Source organism: Poecilia formosa, unplaced genomic scaffold, assembly GCF_000485575.1.
Source record: "Poecilia formosa unplaced genomic scaffold, Poecilia_formosa-5.1.2 Scaffold182, whole genome shotgun sequence".
NCBI lineage: Eukaryota > Metazoa > Chordata > Actinopteri > Cyprinodontiformes > Poeciliidae > Poecilia > Poecilia formosa.
In genome coordinates this window covers 769048-794169 of record NW_006800121.1, presented here as the reverse complement: position 1 = coordinate 794169, position 25122 = coordinate 769048, and the positions used below count along the sequence as shown (strand labels likewise).

General features: G+C 40.5%; 2 protein-coding genes and 1 long non-coding RNA gene across 4 annotated transcripts in view; all 3 read left to right on the top strand.

Annotated features, from left to right (window-relative positions):
* The window catches only part of LOC103147438 (unconventional myosin-XV-like), a 49692-nt gene extending 36852 nt beyond the window's left edge, over positions 1-12840 (top strand). The window contains exons 64-85 of the mRNA XM_016678363.1: positions 221-296; positions 376-491; positions 607-725; positions 2204-2345; positions 2590-2701; positions 2814-2888; positions 3135-3337; positions 3435-3559; positions 3663-3726; positions 4402-4474; positions 4865-4938; positions 5024-5106; positions 5212-5342; positions 6464-6558; positions 8551-8628; positions 8756-8852; positions 8961-9121; positions 9868-10001; positions 10171-10304; positions 10523-10656; positions 11849-11989; positions 12109-12840. Of these exons, the coding sequence (XP_016533849.1) occupies positions 221-296; positions 376-491; positions 607-725; positions 2204-2345; positions 2590-2701; positions 2814-2888; positions 3135-3337; positions 3435-3559; positions 3663-3726; positions 4402-4474; positions 4865-4938; positions 5024-5106; positions 5212-5342; positions 6464-6558; positions 8551-8628; positions 8756-8852; positions 8961-9121; positions 9868-10001; positions 10171-10304; positions 10523-10656; positions 11849-11989; positions 12109-12210 (2469 nt within the window). The 3' untranslated portion in view covers positions 12211-12840. The remainder of the gene's footprint in view (positions 1-220; positions 297-375; positions 492-606; positions 726-2203; positions 2346-2589; positions 2702-2813; positions 2889-3134; positions 3338-3434; positions 3560-3662; positions 3727-4401; positions 4475-4864; positions 4939-5023; positions 5107-5211; positions 5343-6463; positions 6559-8550; positions 8629-8755; positions 8853-8960; positions 9122-9867; positions 10002-10170; positions 10305-10522; positions 10657-11848; positions 11990-12108) is intronic.
* A 1116-nt stretch (positions 12841-13956) lies between these two features.
* The window catches only part of llgl1 (LLGL scribble cell polarity complex component 1), a 33406-nt gene continuing 22240 nt past the window's right edge, over positions 13957-25122 (top strand). The window contains exons 1-2 of one of the 2 annotated variants that reach the window (XM_007565720.2): positions 13957-14365; positions 18225-18322. In XM_007565720.2, the coding sequence (XP_007565782.1) occupies positions 14285-14365; positions 18225-18322 (179 nt within the window). In that variant the 5' untranslated portion in view covers positions 13957-14284. Of the gene's footprint in view, positions 14366-16717; positions 16882-18224; positions 18323-25122 lie in introns of those variants that run through there. The other variant, XM_016678393.1, reaches the window with a different exon arrangement.
* On the top strand, positions 19087-20562 carry LOC107837845 (uncharacterized). The gene is made up of 2 exons (XR_001663893.1): positions 19087-19604; positions 19729-20562. It is a non-coding gene; the product is annotated as an uncharacterized LOC107837845 (long non-coding RNA).

Here is a 25122-nt window from a genome sequence, read left to right as displayed (position 1 = left end):
GAGTATTGCTTAATCCGGTACCAGATTGTATTTTTGACAGTTTGACACAAACTTTGCAGTGGACACCACAAACATGTCAAAGAAGGTGATATGGTCACAAGTAAGTCGGTCTAAGCTTCTAGACCGACACGTGGAAGAAAACAAACACCGTCTCGACAAGTGAAACATGCTGACGGTGGCATCTTGCAAGGTAATGCGTGTTTTCGTCTCTCTTTTGCAGATCGTACACGATACCTTCTCCGAAGCCTGCGTCCGCATCACTCAGGACGAAAGACAGAAGATGAAAGACCTTTTCGGTAACAAGAAAACCCCAAACGAAATAAAGATCAAACACACACGGATGAAACTTTGAAGAGTCCATCTTGTTTTTAACAGCGGAGAACAAAGTGGATCAGGCTTCAGGAACGCATGACGAAAGCGTGAAGAAAAAAGTGGTGGCCATGGCTAAAGACTCTTGGGAGATCTACTTCTCCCGCCTCTTCCCCGCCTCTGTGAGTTCCCCAAGTCTGCGTCCCTCCTTCTTTTGGCCCTTACGAGTGTCGGACCACGGTTGCATGTAATTCAGGCTGCAGTTCATGCGTGTGTGTGTGTGTGTGTGCTTTTCAGGGCAGCGTGGGAACGGGAGTGCAGGTCTTGTCCGTGTCGCATAAAGGCATCAAGCTGCTGAAGCTGGTGAAGAGCGGCTCGACCACTTCAGACTACTTCAGGGTGCTGAGGCCTTACAGGTGAACTTAAGTTCTGGATTGGTGATGGAAATCTGCAAAGGTTTGCAAGAAACATCTGTTGCATTAAAGCATCAGCCACACCTAAGCTGTAAATTATAGTATAATCCAACCAATGCTGCTAACACTGTAGGTCATGTCCTCGTTTTTACCTCTACAGACGTGACGAGTGTATTGCGATAATCTATGGTCCTTGTGACTCTGGAGGACAGCTGGGAGGAAATAATGTGGGTCAGAACAAACTGATTTTCTGTCCTAAGGGACAGTTGGGTGGTTCCTGAGTTAAAGTATTGCAGGGAATGTTCTTCTTCTTCTGCAGGTTTTCAGGATTTAGTGAAAAAGAAAATCACATCATTTTTTCCAATTCTAGGATTTTTCCCATCAATGCACAGTAAAACCTACTTGTTTTTTTCCCCCAAGTCCAAAACTATTCAAAAATAAGTCCGATTCGTGTACATACACACAAATCTGACTCAAAACTATTATTATTCACTGACTAAATGTACAAGCTATGATTTAGCTTCTTGTCAAAACTCCCTCATCAGCAATATTTTAGGGTATTCTTGGAAGTCTTCATCAATTTCTCATATGGTCAAGGAGTTTTTTAACATAAAATTTCTTTATTCTTTTTGAATGTAAGATTCCTTCACTGTTAGCAGGGTGTGGTTTGGGTCTGGCTTCAGCAGTCAGACCGATGTTTGACTCTGGAACCCTTTAGCTTACGCAATAACCGCACAGTTCCCAAATCCTGTTGCTGTAAAATATAAAATCATTGCATTGCCATCATTGTGTTTTGATAAATAATGCATGTTTCTACCGTATGAATGTATTTGGTTTTCACCAAACATGGTCAAATATCTCTATTTTGGTCTCACCTGTCCAAAAAGCATTGTTGCAAAAGTCTGGTAGTTCACTGAGATGCAACTCTTAACGTAAAACACAATCATAAAACATCATATATATAATTATCACTGCCATACAAGGTAAAAGCATAATCTGTATGCCAAAACAGTGCAAATGAAACATTTAATTGAGACGGGTTGCCTTTCAGACATTTAGCCTTTATAAACATTCCCAGGCCTGCAACGGGTGTTACTTTAATGTCATTTCTGTTGTCTTTTCCTCTTGACATTGTGTGCCTGTAGGCTCTAGACCCAGAAACTACCAACACTACTGTTTTGATAAACATGCTGTCGCCTTCTGATTATAAATCATTGAATTTATTAGCTGCACTTCCACACTGAAGATCTATGAATGCGTGTACTTGCCTTTCTGGCTTCTTCAGTAATAAACAGTTGAAATAATTTCAGTACCTGGTCTTGACTAGATCATGTTTATTGCATCAGAGTAGGCCTACGGCATATTACAGATATGTTGGAAGCAGTTCTAGGCAATGAAATAGAAAAATTAGATCACTTAAGAAGAATCTTGACCTGCTTCGACATTGACTTGAGTTCCTGCCCTTTGACCCCCCCGTGCAGCTACTCGGACATCCTGTTTGTGTCCATCCCGTCGAAGAACATGCTGGAGTTCAACTTGACCAATGAGAAACTGATTCTGTTCTCTGCCAAAGCGCCGCAGGTCAAACATATGATCGACTACTTCCTCACGGAGCTCAAGAAGGTCAGCGAGACATTTTCCACCGCTCACTCGCTGTTCTGCACGTCTGTCTTATAAGTTTGCATTCTTTCTTCTTTGAACCGTTAGCATTATTATTTCCGATGGACTGACATGGTGGTTCAGTGTTTTTATTGGTAGTGCATGATTGTAAAGTGGAAGGATTTTCAAATATCAAATACATTTTTACTCAACCCTCACCTCTCTGACGTGACCGAGTTAGTAAATCTAACCGTGTGCAATTTCTCAGGACTCAGAGTACGTGGTGGCGGTGAGGAATTACATCACTGAGAACAGGAATCACCTCAGTTTCCATAAAGGAGACATCATCCGGCTGCAGCACATGGATGGGCTGGAATCTGGTGAAAAACCTGGCGTAGACAAATATGAAAAAAGTCTGGTTATCGTTTCTGTTTAATTCTGTTTGCGGCAAAACACGTCGTCGTCATTGTCTGTGTGTGGATTTGTGTGCAGGAAGACAATATGGCTGCATTGTGAGGAAAACTGTCATGCTTCTGGAGGAGCTGAAGAGGGACACACCAGAGTTTGGTGGGTGTGGCATGAGTTTCTCTTTACTATGTGATGAATATATTTTCGGCTATCATATGACCTGTTTTGCTCTTCTAGTTTTCTATTTCAAAGAAAATTTTTAAAATCAAATTTATTATATTTTTTCCTCAAAGTAAAAAAAATAAAATATTTCCAGTTCACTCCTGTTCCTTTTGCTCATTTGACATGACCCTTTTTTGTTTTGGGGGACTTTAAATATATACTTCATGTCTCCGAATGAAACAGGTTGGCGTTTCGGAGCTGTTTTTGGAAGGTCCGGAGTGTTTCCCAGCGATTACGTCCATCCTGTAGCTGCTCCTGACTTCCTGTTTCTGCCAGCGGAGCGTGCGGAGCCCCGCGACAGGCACGGACGGGTCGCCGCATCAGCTGCCGTTGCTGTGGCGATGGGCTCGGCTGTAGCTGCCCATGAGCTCGAGCTCTCCACAGAGGTGCAGACCGGGATTCTGTCCTCAGATTATAATCCCAAACTACAGTGCACAAATACACTTTGGGGTTAAACTTTTGAGTTATTTTTGTGTGCGTCAGGTCGTGAACGAGATGTATGGGGACAGCTGGAGTGTGGAAATGGACGATCTGCCTCTGCACAGCAATCAGTATTTAATGACCGAGTTTGCCAAGAAGTACTTCAGAGAAGCCCAGAGGAACAGGAGGTCAGGCAGATGCACACCAACACATGTTCAGCCAAGAATCCAGCCCCGATTTTACATCTGATTAATAAATATGACCGACTGTTCTGTTGTTTATCCCTCACAGTGATCAGAAAGCCAAAAAAGGGAAGGAGGCCAGGGATCCTGTTGATATGGTCAAATTCTCCAAGGTGATTCTACTGACTCTGCTCAAACTCACTTGTGCAGTTTGTTGCGTTATATCATAAAGATAAGTAAAAAAAAAAAAAGAAAAGATAATTACCATATTTTCCGGATCTTTAGCCCTCAACTTAAAAGCGGCAACATATGAGTTTGAAGAAATTTCTCCGTTGTGCCTGCTGCTGCTAGCATGTGCTTGTTCTGAATGAAAATTTAGCACTTTCTTCTTTGATTTCCAATTTTGACTTGCAATGACTCACTTCCTGCTAAAGCGCCCCCTGGTGGTTGAAAAGAAATCCACAGAAAAGCCGCACCGGGCCATAAGCTGCATGGTTCAAAGCGTGGGGAAACTACGGTAATAGGTCCTGCATGACTAGTTGAAGGATGTGGTTTATTATGCACTCTGTTTTTACTCAGAAGGTAAAATAAAGTCCAAGTTTTACCCAGCTGCCCCAATCTCAAAATTCAACATGGCCTCCCTTTTTATGAAACTCGGTTTATTTGCACTTCTTACATTATGTATCTCATGAAATTAGTCACAAACACCGTACTCTACAGGTTGTCTCAGTGAAGATGTTGCCACGGTGTTTGAAAGTTCAAAATACACAAAAATATATCGGTTACTATTAGCTTGCAATGCTAATAGTAGTTGATCATCGGCACATTTCTCCATGTTTTGCTTTTAGTCTCCAATCCACGAGTCTCTGATTGATTTCTCTGACAGCGGGATGAACAGAGTGGCTGCTGATATCTCTATAGGTAAGAACAGAACTGAATGGGATGATAGGAATCTGTTGGGAACCTTGGAATAAACCTTTAATTATGATTAAAGTTGAGGTACACATGTTTAGCGTCTCTAATTCATTTGTGTTTTTATAATTTCAAGGCTATTACCAGGATTACATCCACTGTGTATTATTTGAAATAGTTATTCATGTTTTTGTTTCATTGTGTTTGTGTTGCTGCGATTATGTTACAAGTCTTTGCAAAAGCATTCACAGCGCTGCTGCCAGGCTTCTGACAAAATCATCTCAGCTTCCACATGCGAATCAGTTCTGATGCCACCACGTTGTTATTTATGAAGCAGTTTAGATTTTTTTTTTCCTCACAAGTGCTTTATAAATAAAATGTTATTTATTTTTTTCCCAGCTATTATGAAGTTTATGGGAGACTTTCCAATGAAAGGCCAGACTGAGCAGGACCTGGTGGCTACTATGCTAAAGGTATAATTGTTGTAATAAATTCTCAATAAACTGCATTTAGGAGCGTTTTTTTGAGCATCATTTATATATCCTTTGATCACTGCAGTTAAGTAGCGACCATGGTCTGACAAAGGACGAAGCCTACTGCCAAGTGATGAAACAGGTCACTACCAACACCAGTTCCAAACAGTAAGACCTCCAGCCCTCACAGGTCACCATCAGCGATGGGGTGATTGAGTAGCTATAAGTGTGTGTGTGTGTGTGTGTGTGTGTGTGTGTGTGTGTTTCCTGCAGGGATAGCTGCCAGAGAGGATGGAGGCTGCTGTACATCCTAACAGCTTTTCATCGCTGCTCCGACGTCATGAAGCCATTTCTGCTGAGGTTTCTGCAGGATGCCTGCGACAGCCCCGGGATGCCATACCAAGGTACGCAACCGATTAATTAACGTTAATTAATTAATTAACATCAGACTAAAAGATGCTAAAAATTTACCATGGACGGTGGTATATCAGCTCCACATGAGGAGCACATGTAAAAGGATGTACTTTTACATGTGCTTGGGGTGAACCTCCATGGTTGGCCACCCAAACATCTGGAGAATGCTTGTCTACATGCCAGCCTGACTGACAGCTCTGTCCAAGAACTTTATTGAAACGCTTTTTGCAAACACAAAAACACGTCCAGTTCTGCTTCTGCTCCAGGTGGAGATCTCTAGCCAAACAGCTAAAACACAGAATTCACAACCTCAGTATAAAAAGGCGCAGTGCCTTGCACATAGAGATTGGAATGTGTTGGCTTCAAGCGAGGACACGCACACACACCCTTGATTGCAGAGAGACCAAGAAAAGTTATAATTTTTTTCAAGCTGGGGAGCCGATGCAAAATGATTTTTATCACATTGACAAATCATATTAAGGGCTGAACAGGGATGAGGAAAAGGAAAGAAGGGGATCATATGGCTCGTGATACATGTGATCATCCCAGGGTGATTAAAAGATGTGGATGTTTCTTTCTGACTGTATTCTCCAGAAAATACACACAGAGCGCTACACCGTTTTGAAATTATTGCACAGAATGGCATGCTCTGTAAAGAAACACCAGTCACCTGACGATGCAAAAACAAGCTGATGGAAGTCCTTGTTATGTCTCATAGTGAGACAGAAAGTGACGACGGGGCTGCAGAAACCTCCCGTTTTAGAAACAAGAACATAGATAGTTGCACAGAGCAGATGCCATACAAACACATTTCCTGTGGTGGAGGAATTCTGGACGCAGTCCTGGAAAAACAGAGGAGAAAACTTTTTTTTTTACTTGCTTAATGAGCTCAGTAGGGTCATACCTGGCGTCCCACTGCGACAGAGTTTTCCAGCTTGGCTACGATCCAGCAGCCTTTGAAGGATCAGAGGTCCAGGAAGCCTGGCGCGGGTCTTTATGAGTTGTGAACCATTCCCAGTGTTGTCACTGTGATCAGTTCTTCGCCAGCAGACTGAGGGTTAGTCATAGTTCTGTATTAAAGTTTTTACTACCTGCTGGTTTAATTTGACAGGTATCGCCAAGGCTTGTCAGGAGAATCTGAAGAGGACATTCCAATATGGAGGACGTATTCAGTATCCTAACAGCATGGAGATCAAGGCAATACTGGTTAGTTTTTTTTTAATTTTTATTATTTCCTTGTCAATTGTCTTTGGATCTATATATGTTGGTATATGGTTAGACTGAGGAAATGAACTGCCACACTGGAACGAATATGGCTGCATAAATTAAAATATAAATAAATAACTCAAATTTGAAGTTCTGTTTTCTCCATATATATATATATATATATATATATATATATATATATATATATATATATATATATATATATATATATATATACTATAAAGTGTTGTTCTATAATGACGCAGTAGTTACATTTCTATTTTTGGACTGACCAACACAAAGTAGCACATATCTGTAAAATGGAAATAATCGATTCTTCTTTACTTACTTAGCTCACCAGCTTTCCCACCACTGCTGATCAAAAAGGATCCCCATAGTGTCATATTTATTTCCACCACCATGTTTTACTATAGGAGTTCAAGATAATCTGTAGATTGTGTCTTTTGCCAAACATACCAACTATTTTGAGGGTTGAGGTCATTAGTCGTCCATTGCCCAGCCGACGAGTTGAGGTGGAAGGATACATCTTAGTACGTTTGATCTATATTCTTCCAACTTCCAGAAGATGGATCGAATAAAGCTGCATGAGACATGTAAAGTTTGGGACGGTTATGTTTCATGTTGCATTAAGAGTCAAGTGTAGAGGGGCCAATCGGTGGCATTTGACAAATAAAATGACTTGCGAAAACAAAGGATACGAACTAAACGCTGTAAAGCAGAATGCAGAGCTGGCAGACGGCAGGAACAGAGCGAGCATTAAAGAGAAAGGCAATGGCAAACAGACTACGATAAACACAGAATCTGGCAGGGAGGCAAGGAAACAAAGAGACTTTAAACTACTGGGAGAGTTCATGAGTGGCTTGGGAATCAGGTGTGACTAATCACAGGAATGCAGCGCAGCTGAAGAAGAAGCAGATCAGGGAAAACGGAACGACTTTAATCACGATAATAAACAGCCCAAAACCAATCCAAATGCAAACACAAGTGAGATCCAAAAAAGTACAAACACCTGTGGATGCTTAGACAACTACTTTAAGCTTTGAGACTGGCCTGCATGCTGGGCTCCCTGGTCTTCATGATACTGCTCGTTCACTGCTGTTTTCTAACAAACCTTCACAGAGCAACTGGATGTATGCTGAGAATAAACTGAAGAAAAGCTGAATCTATTCACGAGTTACATTAATTCTGAAGGCAGGAGGTTTGCACTGCATTTTTATTGGCGCAAAAGTGTTCAATACAAATGCACACCTTTGTTTTTGTGAAGATATAGTTTATTCCCCTTCACAATTTGCTACTTTGTCACATAAAAACCCAACAAAATATACTGACGACTTTGGTTTTCATATTTCTATTTGCCTTGAATGTATATTTTGATAATTATTTGAGATTTAAATCGTACATACTCTCAAAGAAACAAAGTCATAAATCAATAAACAAACCTGCTCCATTATGTCATTAAAAAAAGACCAATTTTTCTGATTTGAAAACAATGCCTAATTATTTTATTGTTTGTAAAGATTTAAAGATGGCTGCTTTGGTGATCTACTCAAAGCTTTGCAGCTTGTTGGAAACAAAAGCATTGCTTTAGGCCATGGAGATTTGTCACAGCTCATTCTCTTGCAAATCAAACGGTATCAGTGAAACCGATACCCCGTCCTGAAGAAGGGCCTGTCTGAATCTGCTGAGCGTTGAGCAACAGAAACTCGCAGTCAAACAATTTGCACAGTGTCTGCAGGGATACACAGCACAATCAGAAAAAAGTGAACGCCATTTGGGAAGGCTTGTTTTGACAGATTTGTTCTAATCCTGTATGGAAAAGTTGATGTTTGTAGTTTTAAGTGCTTTGTGTGAATATATGACAGAGGGCTAGAGAGGGCTCACTCATGACAGTAGAGTTGTTTGGTTATCTGGATGGATTTTCTGATTCTTTTTTTTTTTTCTTTTTTCTTTTTCTTTTGGTTGCGTGTGTAGGCTGGGCGCAGCTCAAAGAGACAACTTTTCCTGCTTCCGGGTGGGATTGAGAGGCACTTGAAAATCAAAACATGCTCTGTAAGTGTAACTCAGATTCACACAGGTGACTACTAGGACCAAGAGAAAAATAGTTGTGGACGGTGTAAAAGTGGGAAAAAACAAATCTGTGAGGAAGGACGGATGTTGACGAACGTATTTATGTCAGGTCGCGTTGGATGCGATTGAGGAGCTCTGCTCAGAAATGGGGCTGCAAAGACTGGAGGCGCTGGATGAATATGCAGTCTTTCTGGTAACACACAGAGGTAAAGTCTGGAGGTTTTGCTGTAGGGGAACTTAAAAATCTCAACACTTTTTTTTTGCATCACGTAGCGACATGAGATCGGATAACGGTGCTGCTCTCTCTCGCACAGGTCAGAATGTGCGTCCCCTGAACAAGCGCGAGTACATCCTGGACATCGCCACAGAGGCCGAGCCGGTGGACGCCAACTACAGCCTGTGGTTTAGACGGGTCGTATGGAGTCTGGCTCTCAAACTTGACAATGAGCTTTACGTCACCATGCACTACAACCAGGTACAGTGCTGTCGTTTGAGCTGAGCAACATCCCTCCAGCCATCTGGTCATAAGTTACCCAGAGAAGTTATCTCTTCAGAGGTATCCTCTCCAGCTCACTCGGCGGGATCTCGAGGTGTTTTAGAAGGGATGAATAGATATCCAAACCGGTTTGAATGGCTGGAGAAGCAGCAGTCTTCCTTTAGGGGAAGGACAATGGAGGAAACTTGTTTCTGCCTCTTGTTTTCAGGGACTTTTTTTGGTCAGGATTTATGTCTCATGACCATTAGTTGGGGGGGGCGGGAATGTAGACAAACCGGTAAATCTTCGCTTTCTGGCTCAGACAAGGCCCCATTCTATCTATTTGTCTCACCCAGTTTCTGTTTAAACAACTACGAATGAATAAAACACCAAACATAAATGTCTGCTGGACTGAAAGAAAAGTTAGAAACTATCTAGCAACCGCTTCATTTGCTTGCTCCGCTCTGCCGTACCTATAAAAGCAGAGCTGGCCTTTCTCCCTGCCTTCAGCAGGCTCATACAAAGTAACGACTGAACCAGGGTGGAGTCAGAACGAAGCAGAATCTACTGCAAGTGCTCACAAAAGGGGGCATCTGAATTTTATTGGAAACTGTGCATGCACGCAGCAGTTACTGATGCCTGGGAGATAAAGATCCTTACCTGAGAAACAACAAACACCAGTTATTAATATTGACAGTAGATAATATTTCGAGACTGCCTTCCACTCAGTTCTGTCGTTTCTCCAGGTTTTACCAGACTACCTGAAGGCTTTGCTGGGTGTAGTTCCTCAAGGTAAGCCCAGTGACCAGCATATGCAGCAAATTGCCAGGCTGGGCGCCCTGCAGCATCGTGCCAAGGATGCCATCTACCTGCCCACGCTGTAAATATTCTCCTGGTTTTGTTTTCAAGCATGAATCATTTTCTTCTAGATAAACTAAAGAATAAAAATAAGCACAGAATCCTCTTGTCCCTATGTTGTCTTCACATATCCAGACACAGTAGAACATGTAATCTAATAAAACCCACTGGATGTTTTTGTGTGCATCTAGCCGCGAGGTGCAGGAATGTGTCCCCTCACAGTTCTACAGCAAACAGGGCTCACAACAATGGCTGAACATGGTAACGCAGCACATGCAGTACGTCCAGCCTTTGAACCCGCACCAGGCCCGCGCACAGTTCCTCGGTAAGACTTTGTCAGCGTGTCCAACGCCTTTAACATTAAAATGAATGCCTAAGAGACAGCTGTACGTAGATTGGTTCTTATATTGTTGACTATTTCTTCTTAGATCAGAAACTAATTGAGTAGTTGAAATGTGCAAGAGATTGATTTTTTTAAATAAGATAATTAATATTATTTTTTTGTGTGTGTGACTGGTTGTCTGTTTGTGTGTTTCTCTTCAGGTCTGGTCAGTGCCTTCCCCATGTTTGGCTCCTCTTTCTTCTACATACAGAGTTTGAGCTCCTCGTCTATCCAGGCGCCCTGCATCCTGGCTGTGAACCTGAACGGACTGCACTTTCTTAACAAGGACACCCACGTGAGTAAAAGGCTAGCACATCTACAATGTCAGTCAGACATCCACAAAATCAGTTGATTCATTCTTTACATTACAAAATTGGGTGAGTGTGGCGATGTGATGACTGCTTATTTACTAGAGCTTTTAAGGAGTTAATACATTTTTTTTTTACCAAGTTACGTGAAAACGAGTCAAATAGCCCCCTTTTCTGGTGAAGTTGTGTACTTGTTTGCTTGTGTTTATTTTGTATGGAGTCCAGATGGTGCCAGATGTTTAAATAAAGTAGGTCAGGGAAATCTATTCCTAGTTTTAAAATACCATGTGACCTGATTTGTTAATTAATATCTGACAAGTCAACGAGACAAATATTTGCCGCTAAGCGTAAGGGCTCTTGTGCATTATTATCATTATTATGATTGTGTTTTTACATTTAAAAATGTCAGCTGGACTTGTAGCAGAAACTTTTTTATAGCTACAAAATGCTTTTGTTTTTTTTGTTTTTTTTTTGCTTCTTGCTAAATTTAAAACCCAGTTCTTGTAAATTATTAAAACAGTTCATTTTACAATCAGTCTACCCAGATTTTTTTTTTTTTTTAGCTGTCAACCCTAAAACTGAAAGCTCAAAATGAATATGACGTTCATGCTGATGATTCTATGTAAACCTTTAATCAGAACATGAACAAAAGTGGACATGGAGTATGGACTGATGTGCATGAAAACAGAATAAACTGACAGGCAACATAACAGGGTGCAGCTGTGAGGGAAGGCAAAGCAGGCAGACTGAGGGATGGCGACTAATCAATACAGAATAAACTGAACTGATTCAATTAAGGAACATGAGAAACAGCCTGACGATAATCTAAGAAAAATACATGGAAAACAAAGAAAAGCTTTGGAAACAAAGATTAAGGAATAAACTAATATGGCATCACCTTAACAACAATAAATATGGAGAATGGAATGAAATATGGCAAGACCGGTAAAACACAAATAACCCACAAAGAAATGAACAAAAACAAAAACCGAACCAAAACATCCGAGGAATGTGACAGAGGGAACGCTGTTTCCCTAAACACTGTTTCCATTTCAACTCCTGGCACTTGCTGAGCTTTATGTGCACCATCTGGAGACACTAAACCCCATGCAAAAAGAAACAAAAACCAGTTGAGAAGTGTTTGTATTTGCTTGTGAGCATGTTTGTGTGTGCGATTAGGACGCCATGGTACGTTTCCCGCTGAAGGAGGTGCAGTCGACCCGCACCCAGAGACCAACTTCAGGCTCCAGTTACCCGTACGTGGAGATCATGATCGGAGACCTGCTCAACCAGCGAATCACGCAGCTGCAGCTGGAGCAGGTGTGTGTAAATGTCCTCATGAAAGATGCAGCAGTGACCAGTACGCAAAGATTACAAATCTGCTTTCCCTTTAACGGGTTCATAAGGTCCGTAATAATCTGTGTTTGCGTGTTTCCCAGGGCCTGGAGCTGTGCCGTGTCATTGCCATGCACATGGAGAACATGCTGTCATTCAGAGAGAAGAGACTCACCTTGCCACCAAGTGAAATCACCCTGCTGTAGCACAGAAATCACCACGGATGGACACGAAAGTGCTTCTGTAGTGCCCCATGAGGGCACCTGTATCTACCTCTAAAATGTTTGAATATTTTGATATTTTTATACTCCCATTTTATTTTAGCTAAGATGAAATGTGCACTTATTGAAATTAGAGGTGAGTTTGCACTCAGCAAAAGGAAGAAGTTCCTCCTGTAGGCGTACAAAGTGTTTTCCTGGCAGTTTACCGTTCTACTAAAACAGATATGCAAATTAAATAACCTACATGTTTCACCTTTCCTTGCTTGACGGATTAGCAAACGATCATGGTTTCACGTGATGCACTGTCTTTCATTAGGTTTGAATATGCGTTCCGATTCAGTCTCGTATATCAGAGATGAGGTGTTCTCCTTGTTTATGTGCAGATAGAAGCTGGAGAATGCAACCAACTCAATTCTTTTTCTCTCTTTTCCATGTAAACAAAGGCAAATAACTAATCAGATAGCACTAAATAGGGCCAGATTTTGGTGAATAAAGTTTGGAGCCACATTAATGAGCAGTTTGCACTGAATAAATTTCTATTAGTACAATGAATATTTTATAAAAATGTCTACAATTAATGTATTTAACTAATGCTGGACATTAAAGTTTGTAGTATAATCTCTGTGTGTTCGAATTATATTTTTATGCTGCCTTTAAAAAGTCTCCTTACCTCTTGAACTTAAACCTCAATGTGTTTTATGCAGGCAGTCATAAGTTACTTTAAAATGAAGTGAAAGGAAAATGATTTTCAAACATTTTTTATGTATTTATAAATGTTTAACTATAACCGCACAATGATTCAGTTTACATAGGCTTACATTTATAGTTAAAAAGAGGATTTAAATCCTTTACTTACTGGAATGCTTCAGTTTTTTTTAAACACAAGAGTTATTAGATATTTAAAGGCACGTTGCCATTATGTCTGAACAATAAAACACAACACAAATTGAACAGACAGAACTGTGAAGAATACATTGTGTGTGGTAGGGAAAATAAAACGTTTTGAATAGTGACGGTTCTTTCAAACGGTGAAAATAATTTGCTTGCTGACTCAATCTTCACCTTCAAAAAATTTGCAACTAAATTTAGCTTGTTTTTTCAACGTGTAAAATTTGGTTTTGTTGTAAAATAAATCTGGATATGAAAATCTACCCATGATGATTAAATAATCTGAAAATTATCTTATTTATTCAAAATAAAAGTGCCAAATTGTCATAAAATACTCCGATAACTCCTTTAAACTTCAACCTGTTCATTAGTTAGCTAATGAACAGGTTGAAGTTCATTAGTTCCACTTGTTCATTAGTTACCTAATGAACAAGTGGAAACTTAGTTAAATAAACCTCATTCAGAACCTTAAATTCCAAATGAGGTTTATTGTAAAAAGTTAACCTTTCGAGAAATATGAAAAATGTCTTTCATCGTTTGAATAATCTCCTAAAATTTTAAACTTTTAAGAATATTAGTCTGACTAGGAGAAAGATTTTTCGTTAATATAATTTTGATAAATTTGTTTGACTTTTTTAAGTGGAGCAGTCTCAGTTCATAGGATTATTTCAGTGTGTTGGGTTGTTTTGATTTTAAACTCTCATTGGCTACTTATCCGGGGTTTGCTTAGTTTTGTTATCAACGTACCTTTTACTGCCGCCAACACACGTTTTGTAGCGGCGCCGCTGAGTCGGTGTGCTCCGTGTTACAGAACGAGCACTCCTCTCCGAATTTCTCGGGCGCGTGGGTGTTTCTGAGTGGTTTCTTGCAAATTTCTTTGCCGTCATTGGTTAAGAATGACGAGTTTCGTGTGAACCGGGATAGGGAGGGGGTTGTGGTCAAACCCTCAGCGACCTAAACAGCTCCGAGAGGAGAGGAGGGTAGAGAAGAGTTGTCTCAGCAGCAGCTACAGCTGTAGCCCCGCGTTTAAAGCCTGCATGGGCTCGTCCGTTAGCTAGCTTAGCATAGTCCGCTGCGCCTTTCCTGCCGCTGATAACTCCGGGTTTTCTTGCTCCGCGTTTTCCCCTCCGTCCCACCCGGTCGAGCTTGCTCCCCATTACCCTCTTCGAAGATGATGAAGTTCAGATTTCGTCGGCAGGGCACCGACCCGCAAAGAGAAAAGATAAAACAGGAGCTCTTCGCTTTTAACAAGGTAAAGTAACGGGACAAGGAGGGGAGGGAGACAGGCGTTCCTCATCTTCTGCAGATCTGCCTCAAAAAAAGGTCTGTTTTACTAGAAACGGGGTGCATTTCAGATGGAGATCACTCTGCAGCATTTAAACTAGCTTCTCGTCTCTGTGTTGCTGTTAACGTGTAGTGATTCCCATACAGAGAGACATTACCGCTTCTGATTGATGGGGCTGAGTGCAGACTGGACTCGGACGGGCTTTGTTGATGACTGTTTGTGGGGTGGTTTCATGTGACGACCTATCAAAGTTTACAACAAAAACAGTTTGGAACATAAAAAAAAACTCTTGTGGTGTTAATTACATGCCTTTTTTGGTCACTGGTGGGGATTATCCGCGATTACAGATAAAGGAGATTGAGCAGTTTCAACAGTTTGATCCAGGAACCATATGTTAATGATTTGACATAGATGGGTACAGCTACACACACACACACACACACACACACAAAAGTGATATTTAAACTATTCTCGTTAACTCATACAGTCCCATGCTTCTGTCAGTCTCAGGGTGAAACTATGAATTTGAAGTTCAGCTTCATTTTCTTAAACTGCCTCGTTTTGAATTATTTTTTCTAACAAAGATAAAGCAACATTAAAACACGTTTGTGTAATGAAGTGTGGTTTTGCTGCAGGATTGCAAAGAATACTCTAGTTTGAAAAAGCCAGCTGAAGGAGGACAAAAGCTGTTTCTGGTTTGTGTGTTTGGATCGATGACTTCATAAGAGAACTGAGCTGATCTGCTGCTCTTAACATCGCATCGTATGAGTGAAGTTTGATGGATTTTGACATGGATCATGAAGGATTTGAGTTGAAAGTCTTTCGCGTTTGAGACTGTTTCACTCAGATGTCCTCCAGCCACGAGGGATTCTCTTTTAGATGGTGAAGCTGAAGCAAACTGTGGTGTTGATAGTGATCATATCAAGAACTTTAACCAGTCCTGATTTATTCCTGTCCGAATTCATAACATGTCAAATAAATGATTGTGTAATGTTCTTTGCCTCAAATTTGGAAAACGGCAGATCTATGCTACTTTAAAATTATAACACCGGGACTCGAAGGAAAAAAAAAATTCACCTGAAATAACATATTACTTCTTATTTGATGATATTGGGTAATTCCAGTTTCCCACTGGAGACTATTGGTTGTTGCCAAATTTCCCTTAAACTCTGAAATCTATGGATCGTTTTCACATATTGCTGAAAGTTTTTACTTTATTTTATTCAGTAATTTGTTTTATTTTTATTTTTTTGCATTGACATGTAAGCATGAAAATACAAGGTAAAATAAAATATACAACTGGCAAAAGTTTTAAAAAAATCTATCTATTATTGAGGATAATGACCAGTTGAAATGGTATTGTGTAGTGATCATCAGAAAAAAGCTATTAAAAAAAAGACTTTGCAGGAGATGATAAATAGCTTGAGCACTGCTGTGAAACTTGTGGTGTCCATAAAAAGGATTTTGCAACAGATATTTGTTTAATTTGGGTTCAGTGAGATGATATATTGATTATTTTTTGAGGTTCTGCAGCTTGGCCAACAGAATCATCTCTGAACTGTACTCGTATATTGTGCAGAAATGAGCCAAACTTTCAGTGTTGTGGCCTTGAACTCACATTAGGTGAGACTGAAAGTACTCCAGAGAGCGTCCCTAATCCAAACATTTCATGTCGAAAGACTTATTTAATCAATACCGGCTCTCCTGAATGGAGCCAGATAAATGTGTAGATCACTATTGTCATTTAAAAAAAACTCCATGCAATTTGGATCAGAAAGAAAACTCGAGGAAATGCAACATAATTTGATTTTGGCACATTCTTTCTCATTTTCAGCATCAAAACAATTAGTCACAGTTGGAAAGCTCTTATGTACTCCATTTGTTTTTCATTACGCTCCCCGACCTCCTCCTCTTTGGCCGCCTGCCTCAGTGTATGAAGTTACCTTTGTGTTTCTATTCTGCTTTCAAATTTGTCCTTTTAAACATGAAAATATGAGCACTACAAACTTTGCAAGTAGAATCAAATTCACGTCGTAATGTCAATCCAAAGTTTCTTTGCTTGTCTTAACCTCCCTGTTTATCTCTGTGTGGGATTAACCCAGTGAAATACTGTACATCCTGTATTTCTGTCCAGAGGAGTCATCACCTTTCTAAAGCCTGGGTTCGGTGAAACATTCAGATCTCGATTAGTTCATTGCAACACCGGCGATCGCCTAGCAACCGTTGTTTACATGCAAAAATCATAAAAGTCATAGTGCCTTCCTTGCAAATGGTTCACATATTTTCACCCATTTCCGGATTGAGTTGACAACTGCAAACTTTTTTTTTTTTAGTCATAAGTTTTTTGAGAACCATTTGTTCCAACTTTTGTTCTCTTTCATATTGACTCCCTGTTTAGAAATTTGTGGTTGTAATGCAAAATATTGCAAAAGTTCCAGGTGGAGGAAGACTTTCACAGGACGCTTCACATGAGCATCATAAAGGTGACGTTTTCATGTAAACTTATGTCCACATTTATTACTTTTTCCTTCAATATATTGAACTGGAACTGCTATTGCAATAGTGATGCATTCGATACCTGAAAGGACTGCGTGGACGCAATATTTGGATGAAGACGGTATCTAGAGTGTCATGCATTCCTGCTTTGCATATTGATTGTTAGTTGACTAGTTGGGAGGACTTTAACTGCCCTTAATGTGCATGTCTAATCTATTTAGTGGCAGAGATGCCCATGCCTGCAGAGTGGAGGGCAATGAGAGCAAAGTAAGGACATTTTGATGCACATCCAGCTTTTAGCAAGCATGTCTGAACAGCAGCTGAAGAGAAAAGTTAAGACAGGATTTTTCCCACATTATCCAGATAATCTTTCTAAGCTTCAGAAAAGCTGATGTTGCTAATTTTTCAAAGAAAGACCAACTAATAGTGATGGGGTCTAAAATGTCTTTTATGTTTTATTGTATTGAGGCAAACAGATGTTTTAGATTTTAGCCTATAGCGGTTCTTCTTGAGTTTCTCTTCACATTTCTGAATATTCTTGTTGTTTTTCAAACTTTATTACCTTCCTTGGTCTTGTTGGACTCTATTGAATATCTGTGGATGCCGGTCTGTTCATCTAAACAAGATGTCTGCAGAGACACCCTCTAAGTAAATGCTTTTGATAGTGTGTGTGTGTGTGTGTGTGTGTGTGTGTGTGTGTGTGTGTGTGTGTGTGTGGCACCTCAGTGCCGTATAGTCGGCTCGTTTGAATGGCGTATCGTGTTTAAAGTCCACAGACTGTTTTTGTTGGAACAGCACGCTTGTTTTACTGGTCGGTACCAGCTGCTGCGACCGTCACAGAGGTGGTCCGTCCACGGGAGGCGAACTTTGATGCGACTGTATCTGTGTGCAGTCGGCTAAAGGCAGAAAGCATCGACGCTTTTACGTCACGTCACTTCCAAGAGGGAAGTCCTGGGACGGTCTTTTACGTTTTTTCCAGAATCTGCTTGTTTCTTCTCTGCAGCTCTAAGTGCATTCCCAGCTGTCTGCCATGCCGTGCCACGGGCACAGGGGGAAAATAAGCCTGTGAATTGATGCTAATCCCAGTTAACAAGGTCTGCAGAACATGGCTATAAAGTGTCGGGGCCTGCCGTTCAGTGGCCTTTTTTAAAAAGTTTCCTTTGACTTTATTAAAACGGTCCTCCCTTTTAGACGCCTCGCTGATGAAAAAGTCTAAGTTGGAAAAAGAAGTGGACGTGTCTTAGGCGGGTTTATACGGTGTGTATTATTGTGTCTTTGCTGTGTCATCTTGTGCCATTTTTTCCCCTCTCCTCTTTCTTCCTCCTCCCAGACGGTGGAGCATGGGTTCCCCCATCAGCCCAGTGCTCTGGCCTTTGACCCCAAGCTGCAGCTGATGGCCATTGGCACAAAGTCAGGAGCCATTAAAATGTATCCTTTATCGCTGGTGAGCTTCTGTTTCTGTGTTTACCTTTTTTATTTATTTATTTTTTTGGATTGTCGTTGCTCCTCAGCTGAAACTTTCGGTACAAAAGTACTCAGGCCACTTTTTTATACATTTTGTCATTTTAATGTGATAGACCTTCACAGTGTAGGGTATTATTGTCAAATGGAATGACGGCGTCAACATTTTATTAAGTCTGCAAAGCTTGTTGACTAAGTGTCTTCCAGCTTTACACAACTGGTTTATATAAACTGTTTCTAATGCGATACTTCAAAATTTAAAATATTGATGGAAACGCGGGAACAGTTGTGCAATGTGTTGATCTATTACGTAAAACCCATTGAAGGTTTTGGTTACAATGGGACTGAAAAGGTATTAGTACTTTTGTAAAGCAATGCAAGTTATTTTTACTTGAATCCTTGAGCTATCAGAGTCTCCCAGTCGCACACTTGTCATTTTATTAAGTACTAGAATCCTCAAAGTTAATGAAAGAAATGTTAGTGAGAATATAAAATTATGTTTTAGGATCAAACCATCCAGGAAAGTTAAATGTCTGAGGCTCGGGATCATAAACAAAAACCCCAGACTGAGTGCGGAAGCTGATTTCCTTCCTTTGCTGTCAGTTTGCATCCCTTTAGCAGGCTACCTCTTATCTCCACATCAGCTCTGCGATGCAGCCAAAGACCTGTGTTCAGCTGTATGCTATCAAGTGCTGACCTATTGAGCTATAAGATGTTTTCTTTACTCACCATTTATGTTGAAGGGAATGCTGCTTAAACAGTGAAGCATGGACGATGCTTCACTGTTTAGTTTTTTGTTTTTTCCTTTGAAATTGTGAGGAAATGCCGATCAGCTGTGATTGTAGAAGTGTTGTTTATGTAACATTAGTCTGGTGGAGTGCTGAGACGCTGTGTGTGCGTGTGTGTGTGAACTCTGTGGGAAGTTGCACTGTCTGCAGCACTTAAGTGAGGAGAACGAGACTGATCCGTCACTGTTTACTAAAGTTGTTGAAGCATTTAGCCGTGTTTCCTGGTCATACATGTGAACTCTGCTCCAGGAATGTGCATATTAACCAATCTGAGGAGGATCCCCCGTATTAAATTTATATAATGCAATAGTATTAAGTTTATTTCTCCACAAAAGCACTTCCTTTTTCTTCTGGGTTATCCTACCTGCAGCTGTTCCACGGGACACTACCGGATTCTGATCCATCTGAGCAGCACAAGATAATTAGGAGCACCGAGGGAAGCTGCACAGAGAAAAGCACTGGTTTGGCTCGTCACATGCATTGCACCAAAACTATAATTTGGCCCAGGCTTTCAGTTATGTCAGAAATGCTAACAGCTCACAGACTCGTGCACTTGGTGATGTTGTCTTGTTATCTCTGCTGCAGTCGACGCTGTCAGGGCTAGAGCAACACTTCCAGGGCGAGATCCGATGTGGTTTTGTGGAAGGGTTCGTTTACTGGGTCGTTTCTGATTAGAATGATCCTACCAAATAAAACTCCCGAATGGTTTGAGGTTCATATATAGAGTTGTAGCATGTAGTTGTACATGTGAACATCTGATATATGCAGAGTAGAGGAGAAGTGTTTCAATTTGCATTCGTAGTAGCTGGTTATGGATCTAGTCGGTGTGTCCACATTTATCCATGTGTGAAAGGAGGCTGCAGCCTGCGCTTGCAGATGGATTAGAGTGGAGAATCGACTCTTTGAGGCGCAGCTTTAAGAGAGAGAGAGAGAGAGAGAGAGAGAGAGAGAGAAAGGGAGGCTGGTGGTACCAGGCTCTCGCACCCCAGAGACGGATGGAGATAAACAGAGGCTGTAAAGACGTGGGAGGAGGGAAGAGGAGAAATGGCTCCACTGTAAAGCTTACACCTATGTTCAATTAAAGCCATAAAACACAATACTGACTTCTCAGCCCGTCTCTAATGAGGTTTCAGCTCTGCTGGGGTTGTGGGAAAGTTGTCCACACAGAACCTGGACTTTTACAACCCAGGAAGATGTTATAGAGCATTGTAGCATATCTAATGATGCGGTTTTCACAAGTCGGTTCATAATGATATGAATACTGTACGTGTACTTTGTGCAAGGCTTTAAATGACCTGGTACAAGTAATGTTGGGGGAAAAAATATCACCTGCAAAATTTGGAAATATTCTGGGTGAAAAGTTGGTAATTTCTTATATTAATTTGTGTAATAACACAGGAAATGCATTACTTTATAGTTAAGAAACGCATATTAATAATTTAAATGACGAAACCCATGATTACCGTACATTATTCAAAATAAAACAAATTTCAGAAATGTACTTTATATCTAAACCCATGTGGTAGCTGGAGTAATTATTTTATTCAATATTTTTTTTGCAGCATGTCCTGTACTGCTTACTTCATCCATCCTCCTGACTAAACCAATGACCACGCTATTGACCAAGTGATTGGTCAATCACTTGCTTGGTAAAGCTCAGACCTTAAACATATTGTTTGCCAAGGCTTTGGGAATCATTCACTTTTGTACAAATGGCATGTGTGCAAGCACAGAAAGATTAATCCAGTGATGCTGGCTTTTGATATGAAATGCTTTTAAACAAAAATACAATGCATTGTTCTCTCACCAATGATGCATTCAAAACACATAAATCCCACACTTTGCTTTGGGTTTCTTCACTTTCATTTCAAAGATAAATCAACCTCTCTCCCTCTTGCAAAGGGAGGTTATTAGATGGTTAGATGGTTCCAGCTAGTTGTTACCAAGCCTCTGCTCACTGAAGCTTTAACTAGAGCATTGTGCTCTCTGTAATTAACCCCACGGAGCTATTGTCTGGGAAGTTGATATGTGGTTGCAAAGCATGCTGCTGTGATGAAAGCTGTAATTTTCAGAGACTGTGCAGGTAAAGATAGATCCGGGGTTCCTACAGTCTTGAAAAGCCTGGAAGCGTATGTAGTTTTCCAGGGTGGAAAATGTTTCATTTTTCCATATTTTTTTGTTGTTTCTTTCTCTTTCTAAAGGACAAAACTATTTTAAGGTGATAGTTTTCTCAAAATGTTTGTAAGTTGACATGCTTTACCTTTAATTTGCAACATCACAACTTCATTTCTACATTTTATTCATTAGTATGATGTGATTTGCTGCTCTGAAACTTGGTCTAAAAACTTAAACTGAGCTGTAAAACATTTTTTTTGCTGAATTTGTTAAAAACATATAATTGCAACAGTTTTTATTTGTAGAATAATTATTAGATGTATGCTAAAAATGTGTAAAAGTACCTTTCTAGCTTGCTTTTTGCTTAGCTTAGCCTTTTTTCTGAATATCAACCTTGTAATGTATTTCAAAACAATTTCAGAAAAAAACGTCTTCTTGTTGCATTAATGCTTTAGACATTAAACAGCGCAAGCAATCGCAGATTAGTGCAGCGTCTAAAGGAGTTCACGAACTGCAACAACCAATACAGTCTCTCTTTCAGACATAAAAACTGACATTTTGACCTCGTGGCTTATTAGCCGACAGTATCGCAGAAAGTAGACCAACAAGTTATCAGGAGTTTCATCGGTGGCCATTCTTCCCGAGGTCTTGTGGTTGTTCCTTGTCAACATTGTCTTGCCTGAAAACAGATGTTGGTTTTTCCCATAACACCCTTTAAGTATTTAGGTCCAATCATAAGGTGGTCCTGCCTCTGATGCCTGTGCAGTAGATTGAGTTGGCTGCTTTGCAGATCCAGAAAGCTAATTGACTTTGATATTATACACTTCTACTGCATGTCTGAGTTTGTGGTATTCGCTTGGTGTGACCCTCTGTTTTTCCCTCATATCATTTTGTTCACTTGCATCGTCTTCCACAAGTTTCTACTTCGTTCGTTCCCTGTCTTCTCCTCTCACTGTCAGCTTTTCTGTCCTGAGAGGTACTGCTTTGACCACAGATTGGGGCTCAGCTGAGGGGAAGGGACAACATATTGTTTTTCTTTTTGATTCCACCTCTTTCATCCCCCTGTGTGTGTGAGTATGTGTGTTGAATGAGAACGTGTGCGGGGGTGGATGGGCGATCTCAAGCAGTCTGTCTTCTGTCCTGGAATCCATGTTGCACTGCCCTGCGTTAACCCCCCACTGCACCCCACTTTGTGTGTGTGTGTTTGTGTGTGCGTGTGTGCGGGCAGAGTAAGAGCTTTGTTGCTGAGTCTAGTCTTAATAAAGGGAGCATTTAAAATGGTTTCCAAGACAACCGGGACAGTTGCCTAGGATGAGGAGTGCTTGCAGCCGGGAGGATTTCAAAAGTCTGCACCTCAGCAAATCAGATACCAGCTCTTTTTCTTTTTTTTAGGTTAAAAATGATCACATGATACAAGTTCAGCTTTTGGTGAATCAGACTGAAACTGTGGCCGTGAATCCTCAGTATCAGCTAAACATGAGCTAATATTTACGTGCATGCAGCAGAGCTTTGCTGCATGCTGTTTAGAGATTGCTGTGGTTGACGGTGCTTTCTGTTATCTTTCTGGTCGTACGCAGCTGTTTGTGATCGGCCCATTTTGTCGTCATGTGTACTGAATCTTAATTGTCCAACTTGGTGAAATGTATTTGTTCCAAATTGTAACTTTGTTTCTCTTCTACTAATGTGTCCTGTTTCCACTTTTACTGTGACAGGGAGCAACAAACCATGGTCAGAACACCACGGTTTGTTGATCTGAAACGGTTTGTGTTTAAATACCGAAATTTCCAAGAAAAGGAGTGCTTTCAGACTATGATTCATGCAACGTCATGCAGCCGACTAATGTTCAATGGAAAAAGTACAGTCTCCTTCCCGTTTTCTTAGTTCAGCTGTTTTAGTTTTAGGCCTTAGTTTATTCTTCCAGTAGGTTTCTTCTTTTGTTTCTTTCTTTATTTAACCTGTTAAAATTCAAGAAAACATTAGTACATGTGCTAAGTTGATGTGTTCAATATTTGGTGAATGAATTTCCTTTAGTATATTCTGCTGGTCACTAATAGCAACTTTATGGTGTAGTACTGAGTTCCTTTGATTGTTGGTTTACTGTAGGTTACAGTAACTATGGTGAACCAAGTGGACGATTGGGAAGTGAAAGTTAAAGAAAAGGTTTCTGTGGTAACAAACCTGGCTCTGCGTGCAAAGTGATATTCTCCTGTCCTCATAACTGGCTCTTGACGGATACATTTGTCATGAAGCGTGATGACTGGCAATACATTTTCTATATCAATGGAGGAATTTTAGTCCATTGTTTTTGTTTTAATTCAGCCTCACTGGACAGTTTTCATGCATCAACTTCCTGTTTGAGTTCATGCAGCTTCATGTCAATCTGGACGCTCACAAAAGCTGTCCAAATCCGTTCAGCGGTAGAAATGATGAAGTGCTGCACTCGATCGTTGAGACCAGAAACTTATGAGTGGATATTCTACCTCAGAATTTCCCGTTGAAGACCAGACTTGATGGTGTCATCGATTAGGGGAAGTCGTCCAGTTCCTGAAGTAGGAAAGCACGTCCAGCATGTTGGATGGTTTAATACTTTTTCTGAAATGCCTTGCTGCCTTAGTGGGATGCAACTGGACCTTCCAAAAACTTTTACTTTTGTCTCGTCAGTCCACTTAATGTGTTCCCAAAACTCAAAATGTTGTGTTTTGTTTTTTTCTTTTTTAACTTTTGGATAGATTTGAGGCCATCAGTGTTTAGGTTTTCTTAGCTCTTGCTCTTTCTGAAATGTTGTCATTGACTTCCATTGCAAAGCAGCCAATCCAGGAGCTGCATTTATTTTTCTTGGCGCTGATTGGCTGTTCCCCCAAGAGCAAAAATAAGGAAGACTGAAGAAATTAGCTGTTGTGGTAGAGCTAAGACTGTTCCCACACCCCATATAAATGCAAATTGAAGTACACTCAGTGTTTGAACAATTAAATGAAATGTGTAGTCAAAGAGTTTCTTGAAGGGGGAACCCAGGCGATGTAGATGGAAAAAAAAAAATGAGTCAAGTGCCTAAAGAAAAACTCTGAAAGTGGAGTCAGGCACTCTAGTGGAAAAAGGGCTCATTTTAGTAATTTCATTTTTATTTATTTATGTTATTTTTTGGTTTGTATGGACAATCAACAAAAGGACATGAGTGTGAGATTAAAGAACATTAATTTTCTGCTGCAATGACAGATTTGCAGAATGAACACCAAAATGTTCTAGTTAATTGTTTTTCAATACATTGCACCATAATTTTTATGCTCTGTAATTTGCTCAGAAAATACTAGAAGTGTGCTGCAATAATGGTGTAAATGTTTTTATGTGGTCTTGAGTAGTCCCAGCCTTAACCCTTTTGTTGTTTCTTGTTCTTACTTTCTACAAACTCAAGTTTGTTTTTGTTGCAGTTTAGCTCTTAATATTTCACTTTTTGTCTCTGCCACTCGGCCCCTTGCCTAATTTACATTCCTCGTAATACAAAGACTCTTGAAATCCTGATCTTTCCCAAGCGTTTGTGTCGTAACCTTTTGCACATTCTGTGTATTTGGTTTGTGTCGGGCTCCTAACCCACAAGCCCTCATAAATAAATGGCTGCACACGTACAAACACTTGGCAGCCGGCTGGAGGGGCCTGCTTTTACAGAAGAGGGGATGTGTGATCTCCCCCGATTTGAACCCAGTTGCCACGCCGCTGAATGAGTGAGTTGTTGCGTGAAAAAGAAAACATTTATCTGACCTGACAAATCAAAGCATCCGAAAACAATCAAACAGGAAAACGTGAAGTGGAGAAATGTGGATGCTTATGGCTGCTAGCTTGATGTCTACCTTTTTCTTTTCTCTCTGGATG